Source organism: Syngnathus floridae, chromosome 6 (assembly GCF_059516105.1).
Source record: "Syngnathus floridae isolate MCC-2025c chromosome 6, RoL_Sflo_1.0, whole genome shotgun sequence".
Lineage (NCBI taxonomy): Eukaryota > Metazoa > Chordata > Actinopteri > Syngnathiformes > Syngnathidae > Syngnathus > Syngnathus floridae.
In genome coordinates, this window is record NC_142418.1 from 9,043,578 (window position 1) to 9,051,737 (window position 8,160).

At 40.5% G+C, this 8,160-nt stretch overlaps 2 protein-coding genes across 2 annotated transcripts; one reads left to right on the forward strand and one right to left on the reverse strand.

Annotated features, from left to right (window-relative positions):
• Positions 1-580: 580 nt before the first annotated feature.
• On the forward strand, positions 581-3,510 carry ribc2 (RIB43A domain with coiled-coils 2). Its single transcript, XM_088379263.1, has 7 exons — positions 581-798; positions 891-972; positions 1,735-2,022; positions 2,094-2,212; positions 2,803-2,982; positions 3,068-3,234; positions 3,309-3,510. The coding sequence occupies exons 1-7, from the start codon at positions 673-675 to the stop codon at positions 3,376-3,378; spliced, it is 1,032 nt and encodes a 343-aa protein (XP_088235389.1). The 5' UTR covers positions 581-672; the 3' UTR covers positions 3,379-3,510.
• On the reverse strand, positions 3,443-8,081 carry ada2a (adenosine deaminase 2a). Its single transcript, XM_088379259.1, has 10 exons — positions 7,921-8,081; positions 7,227-7,561; positions 6,797-7,016; positions 6,404-6,617; positions 6,201-6,328; positions 6,038-6,128; positions 5,360-5,468; positions 5,102-5,259; positions 4,298-4,500; positions 3,443-4,229 (listed from the first exon to the last, which is right to left on the reverse strand). Exons 2-10 carry the CDS (start codon positions 7,528-7,530, stop codon positions 4,082-4,084), a joined length of 1,575 nt encoding a protein of 524 aa, XP_088235385.1. The 5' UTR covers positions 7,531-7,561; positions 7,921-8,081; the 3' UTR covers positions 3,443-4,081.
• Between the last annotated feature and the right edge of the window lie 79 nt (positions 8,082-8,160).

Genomic DNA, 8,160 nt, shown 5'->3' on the forward strand with positions numbered 1-8,160 from the left:
GTGTGACACATAATCAGGACCCAGATCATCATATCAAATCCGAGTGGTTTGCTAAAGTTCCCTTGCTTTGACACGATGATGACAAAATGTTTGTATGTGTAATAGAAGGAAGGATAAGGAAGAAGGTTTCAAAACACAAAATCACTGAAGACCACAAGATTACAGTGTAAATCATTCAAGTGGTACCTTGGCAACGTGTACCCGACCGAGTCTGCTTACATGGGATGACCTGCCGGGTGGCTGGGTGGCCTTCACGTCTACTGAAGTCCCCATCCAACTTCCAGTAACTGCAGGCACCTTTCATGAAAACATCAAGAATTGTACAATGTAGTAAACATTTCTGGGCCACATATTTATTAGTGGAGAATTTTGAGTAGCCATGTTTAAAAATACTACAAGGTCTCATGAAAACATTAAATACATTTTTAAGACCAGCATTGCTAGTACAATTGTAACGGGGGAATCACTGTTGGTGAGAAACCTGTTTTTAAAAAAATGTACAGCGAGATGACATTGTGCAGTTGTCTCGGAGACATCGCGGAAATAGCCGATTTGTTCCGAAGAACCAGGAAGCGTTGCCTTAGCAACCCGTGTGTTTGGTACAACGCCCACTGGACAAAAGGGCTCCTAACTTTTCCACGGTGAACATCTTCGACTCGCCAGTGTCTGACGATGATGATGATGAGCAACACTGAAATGTTATTGGAAGGCCTGTCAAATGTCAAAGTGCAGAGACGTCGAGACATTGAGGCTCGAAGAAGAGCGAGGTTGCTTGACGACAAGTTGAGGTGCATCGGAGTAAGTTTTTTGTGTTGAACATTTTCTTTTGCATTTAAGATTATTTTTAACCCCGTACTCCCCCGCACACAAAAAAAATAAAAATAAAATAGGTTGATAAGGAATTTCTTGACAAGCAAGTGGCTGAGAAGATTGCAAGGAAAAAGGCGGAAAAAGAAGAACAAGATGCCTATGGTAAGAAGATTAAAAAAAATTGCCTTGTAGTAAAATTGTTCTCGATGTTTTTCATATTTACCTATTTTCCAAGTTAATTTATGTCTTTGGTTTAATTAAAAAGGTAAAACTGATTCATCGGAAAATACTTTTCAATAGGTCAGTTCCTGTAATTACTGGAGTAAAATCAATTCTGATTACTTCTTAAGTATTATAAAAAATATTTTTTTGACATGTTGAATTGGAATCATGAAAATTGTTAAATGAAACTTATGACTTTTTAAGTGGAAGACTGAAATAAATTCTTTTCCATGGTGCTCATGCATCGTACAGAATAACAAATAGAGATGTTAGAGGGGGAACTTTTTAAGTCTACAGCATTTAGGTCCATAATCAGATGGACCTGAATGCTTTCAGGATCAGTTTTGCAATTAAAAAGGAAAATATGTACAACTGTCCTCCAAGGGACATACTGCACTTAACCTTTGCAAATTCAGTATTCTACATCATTCTGACTTTTGCGGGTTAAATATTTTAGGCTTGTTGGTACAGTTCACCTGGCTGAATCTAATCTTAACAATAGCAACAAGGTGGGGTAGTGGTTAGCACATCTCCTGGGGTCAAATCCTTCATCCAATGTGGAGTCTTCCTACACTACCCTGCATCTGGCCTGAAGTCACTTGGGCTCACCCACTTGTGCGCAAATAAGGACAAACAACTGCAAATCAAACAATAATATTCTATTAGAATGTCTGACTAACCAGTTGTAGGTGCTCCCCGTAGATGCTGCTATGATGGAAGATATAAATCAAGCTTCCTTGCTCCATACTCAACAACTAAAGGTCAAACATGACACAGAGAAGGCCATAGCGGACTTCTGTCGTCACTACCAGCAGCCTCGGGATGGGCAGGAGTTGGGCCCGGAAGCACAGATGATGATGCTGCCTGGTCTGCTTGGGGAGGATCCAGACAGCAGGCCACGAACACAGAGGCAGAGGGAGCAGCTCCAAAGGTGGCTCATCCAGCAGCAGGAAGAGAAGATCGCAGAAAAACACAGACAGAAGATGGAGAGTAGGTTTTAATAACATTCACACACATGCACACAAACCTGAGCTCACTTACTGTGTCGTCCGGGTCTTCAGAACTGCAGGACGACCGTAGCAGAGTAGAAATGGACAATGAAGCTCTGCAGCTCCAGAACAAAGACCTGGAGAGGAGAAAAGCGGTAGCGGCTGCAACTAAAGAGTGGAATATGAACACAGTGAGTCATGCCTCAGGTTGGGAATGTGGTTCACACAGCAGGTTGATGCATGGCAGGTTATCCAAAAATTAAGCTGAGTTTCATTTGCATAGAGCATTGATAAAAATCAGTGAAAAATAAAACAATTACATGTAAAGCGGTGTGTAATTTCAAACAAAATTATGAGAAACAATCACGGGTCAACATCACTACTTTTTACACTATTAGTGACAGTTCAGTAGACAAATTCATCAAGAGAAGACTTAAAGACCAACATGTCCTAAAATGAACAGGACATTAACTGTTTTGCCTTGGAGAAGATCATTTTAGTTTGTGTTTCTGCAGGTCAGTTGTAAATCAAGCATAAAATAAAAACAACTTGGAATCAAAAGGTATAAAACAAATTGCACGGTAATTAATGAAAGTGTGTGAACCCAAGGTGGCACGTGGTGCCTATTTTGCCCACAGCCCTGTGTTAGTGAATGGCAAAACCTTTGAGTTTTCCTCAATGGCGTGAGGGCCTGTTACAAATAATTGTATTTGTTTCAGAAATGACCAGACAGAGTTGCAAACTTGAAAAGTCTAAACTTGGATTTGCCTCTGCTGTTAAGATGACAAAGGCAGAAGAAAGGCGTCGTCAGGAGCGTAAGCAGGAGGACATCCAGCAGCACGGTCTGCACACGGGAATGATGGGAGCACCCGGCCTTCATCTTAACAGCGACAGGAAGCCGCCTCCCGAGAGCGTGATGCAGATCTCTCAAATCCACAAGCATCAAATTGAAGAGAAATCGGTAACAGCCGCAAAGTTACACCAAAGTCAAATTTTCTTTCTGTGTAAATAAAACATGCTTGACTCGAAATGGACACGCATTCCAGAGGGCAGAATTAGCGAAGAAAAGAGAAGAGATGCAACAAGATGGCATCCGTCTGAATTCGGCACGTACGGCCGTGCTCCTGGAGAGACAGCAGGCTCGATATCGAAAGCAGCTAAGACAACACGTGGACGGCACCAACAAACAGCTGGCTGCATTACAGGAGTACAGGTACAACTCACGCACACGAATCTGAGCCGTTTGTTCTTTTAGAGACGCTTCATAAGTCATGTGTCTGTTTTAAGGAAAGAGGACCTTGGGAGGGGACACATTGATGAGCGATTCTTCTCCCAATTCAACACCAGCAGCCGCTGATAATCTAAAGCGGAGTAATTGTGTGTCTCAAAATAAGACTTCAAAATGAGTAAATAAAATATAATGCCTTTTAAATATGCAACGCTTTAGTGAGAGTTTTGGACAATTTTCACAGTCAATGCGACATCACCGCTCTTCTTATAGAAACAGGAGTTTAAAAATACGCATTGTCAGAGAGCATTTCCTGAGCCACGTCATACATCCTCTTATTAAAACACAAGCAAAGCACACACATGACTACATGATCCACAGTAAAAAACATGTTCACCTTAATACTGGGGTCTTGAGAGTGTCTTCAATAAAAATCTACATTTATATTGACAAAACAAAGGGAGGTGCTATAACCTCACACTCTAAACTCATCATTATAGCCACTTGGAAACTTGAACATTGATTTCCAGAAAAGACTCAGTGTGACATTTACTGTACACTTCTGAAAAATTGATTTTGGGCCGAAATGTTCCACTAATTATAAACACAATTTGTTGTGACCAAAATACATATGAAATGTTTAAAAGTAGTTTTTCCTATGGCGATGGCAAAAGAAAGCATGCAGCATTGCACACTTAAACAAACCCAAAGAACACTATTACAAAGTGCAAATTCAAGTAAAAAAAGAAAAAACAACGTTGCCTTTTGTCCACACAAAAGTGTGAGCGGAAAAGCCCCACGTTCCTGCTCACAGAACAGCAGTATAGTCTCCTCAAAGAACACATGCTGAGATAAGACTCCACAATTTGCCAGAATCACACTTTTGTGTCTGGAAAACATTTTCAGAAACAAACTTGTCCCATTTCGTCTGCCACAAATCCAAAGCTTTGTTCTGCAGTTCTGGGCTGAGTGAGCTGTACCTGGAAGAAAACAATGACCACATGTCAGCAGGTGAGCACAATTTTCATTTTACATGGGCTGAACTCACTGAATAGAGTTGATGGCCAATTGCTTGAGAGTGCCCAAATGGGAGCCGTTGCCCCCGAAGCCCACGAAGGCTTCATAAAAGTCGTAGGAGAGACCGGAGGAACCGAACATGGCCGGGTCGTCTGAACTGATGACCATCGGATGGTTCTGGGACATCAGTGCCGCCGCCGGGTGGTTTCGTAGGTCATTTACCAGCTTCAATACCTGCTCCAGAATGAGAGGAATTTCAGTGGTAAACTACAACCAGAGATTCACTGACTACTTCGCTTGGAAAATTCTGATCGGAAATTCATTTAAAACACACAAAGAAAAAAAATTCCAACCTAATGTGAACCTTTACAATTATTTTAATTGTTTAATTGCTCTCATTTCTTGTGATGGTATTTTTATATCTTGGAATGAGGGTGTCTGTCAGCTATACTCATCAGAATTATAGATGAAGCAAATAATGAAATATTTTATCTATGAGATTTTTTTAATTGAAAGACAAAAGTGAAATAAATTGATAATGATGATATAAATGATAAAACTAGGAATTTGTTTCAGAACCAACTGCAACAGGTAAATAAAAAACACTTTTTTTTTTTTTTTTTTTAGAATAATTTACATTTGCCCACACCACATTTCAAACGCGTTAATCCTCTTAAAAAACACTTTTTGAACACATTGTAAATAAGTGTATGGAAAATACTGTACATATTCGAGTACATTCAAGTCTTTTACGGCTGCTGTATTGCTGAATTAATATCATTGTCAAATGCTGAATGACATCAGTTCATGTGTGGAAACACAAGAGCGTGCGTACCTGGTTGGATATGGGGCACACTTCCACAGCCACACCTCTCTTCCTGGACAGTTCTCGAGCCAAAGGGTGACGATTCAGAGCAAACCCATGGCCGATGCGTGAAGTATTAAACAAAATGGCGTCAAGCAAGTTCTGGTCAACATCCGTGCCCTCCAGATCTATGATAATGTAGTCCAAACATATATTTGAAATTCACGGATTCCACTTTTTCTAATGCTTCCCTCAATCCCTTTCATCGGAAGCAGCTCAAGGTCTTACTTGTTTCTCCAGCGTGGAAAAAGTAGGGAAGTGTCACGCCCATCTCTGCAGGTAGCGACAAGGCATCTCGGAAATACCAAAGCGGCTTTCCGTCATCTTCGCGACCTACCTGCGCATAGGGAATTCAACAAAATTCAAAACATCGTTTGCTATCACAACTACATTGAATACAGAAGGTCAAGTGTGGAGCAAGGTTAGCAAAAACTAAAATTGAGAAAAAATAGATAAAACACAATGCTTTAAAATTCTAATTGAAAATACATCCAAAGTTTATAAAACTAACTAGAATTCTATGAAAATGTCTGTTTTCGTCTTGGTCAATTAAGATCATACATGAGACTTTGGGAGTTCACTTTGAATGTATTCAATTTTGGTATTGTTGTGCATCTTAGAACTCATTTTATTCATTGGCTTTTGGCTCAGCGGGGGACTTGGACTTGGGTGTACTGTTTTTTGTATTTTTTTTTACCGACATTGTTATTAATTTCTTGTTTTATCTTGTTGTATGACTTAATTTTGCTCCACGTTTCTTGCAGGAGTGATTGCTATCAAGACCATATTTTTCTAGAAAAAAACTATTTTCTCTTATTTAATGTATTTGTATAAATTTTGTTGTTTTAGCCTGATTTGTACTTTTGTACTCATGTAGCACAATTTACTTCAACTGAGGTTTCTTACCAAATCAAAGCCCACCATCAAGTCTGGGAAATCTCTCTGGAGCTGCATTGCCTTTTGCACGATCCCCTTCATCACTGATGCATCCAATGTCCTGAAAGATAAACCACGATTAATGTTCACTTACAGTTTGATTATTCGTAAAAGGCAGGATTCCTTGAGGCACCTGTGGGCAATAAAGATGAATCTGCTTCCAAAAAAATCAGGATGGTCAGCTATGAATTGTTTGGTGACATCGCTATAGGTTTTCAGAGCCCATGTTGAGTCGTGAATGGTGCCGTTCAGCTCGTATACCTGAATGCAGTCAAGCATGGTATCAAGAAACGACAAACATCAAAAACATTCAATGGAGTCATGAAAACAACTGACCTGCAAAAGTAAAGCGCGCACTTCCACATACATGACATTATCCTTGTAGAATTGACCGAGGCCATGATAGAAATAGTCTCTGAACACTGGAGCATATGCGAGCAGACCCATCACAGCCATGAAGTTCAGGTCAAACTTCTCCCAAACCACACCCTGGTCAGGATACAAGGCCTCGGGATCACCATCAGTGAAGAGAGTTAAGTTGGCCAGGATGCTGGAAAAAACAAAACAAAGGTTTCGTGTCATGACAACCTAACAGGTTTTCATGACATAAAAACATGATAAATGTGATCACTAAATTTTATATTATTATGTTGCTCCTACTGTAAGAAAATGAGAAAAAAAAATAAGGTCAAGTTTGATTTTTTTTTTTTTTTTACAATGATAGGTCACCTTCTGTCTAAATCTGTGACGTTGCTGACTTTGTTTCTGAGTGTTTCCAAGAGGATCCAGGAAGAGCAGTGAGGCTCACTCTTAGGCTGCCCTGATGAGAAGATGAACCTGACTGACTGTTTGTCACTGACGCACATATAGCAGTTTGGCCGATATGTCACATTCTTCACTAGCCATTCAGGGTCCCCCATGGCGAGGTCGTGGACATGCAAGGCTCCACCTGAAACAAAACCTCCATTACAGGTGTGCCTTTGTTGATGGGTGGGCATCTCAAAATGAGTGATTAAATCAGCGATCACCACCATTATGCAGCAGCACACCAGTCAATGTACTCAAAAATTATTCAAAATAAATAATGCATTTTTGTTCATCTCTCGGGAGAACAGATTGGCCCAGTGAAGGTTGGGAAACATTAGATCAATTGAATCACCTTTGGGCATTTTTTGCAGCAAGCTAAAGATGGGGCTGCGCTCGATTAAAGTTTTGGCCCGGAAGAAGTGCATGGCAGGGGGAAAATCAGCTTTGGCCATCTCATCTTGCTTCATTTGGTATAGCCGAGCATCCAGAAGCTTCTCCAAGTCCGTTAGCACAATTTTTCCCCCAATTTGCTGGGACGTCTCAAGTTTAATGAGAGCCTCCCTCTTCTTGGGGTCTGGCATGGAGAAGACACCTGCTGCATGCCACAGCAATAGATAGACAACCGCCGCCAGGGAGCGCTGTAACTCAGCCACCATCACACACTGGGAAACCGCAGAAAGTGACGACCTTAAACACAAAACTGCATTTTATTCAACCTTTTTAACGTCCCTGTGGATTTAAAGCAAATAACAAAACAACTTTTATAACCAATTGCTTTAACTGGATAAATGTACCAAAATGCATTCGTGTCAAATTACCAGTAGTAGTACGTGTAAATCGTAGTTTAGTGTATCAGGTTTCATGGCGAAAATGGTTACAGCAGTGAAACCTAACAGCGAATAACTCCCAAATTACATAAAAGCCAAGGGTAAATACAACACACAAAGGATATTATAAACTGAGATGTAAACACTCATTTGCATTTTTACAAAACAAAGGATTGACGGATCCAACGGACCCATTGTGATTTATTCAACATGATTTACCTTAAAACTTGGCAGTCCCACCAACAAAAATTAAAATAAATACACTGGCGATCAGACAATATAAAACGCTGTCAAATATCGCCTCTTCGCAACCCGGGCGAGTAGTCCTGTCATAAGCAGCTCCCCGAAGCCTGTAAGCCCCGCCCCTTATAAAACCACGTCTAACACTTGCAATTGGGTTTCTTCCACCTCCATTAAGTCACATTGTCCCAATAAACGCCGGATAAACGGGGGGGAAAT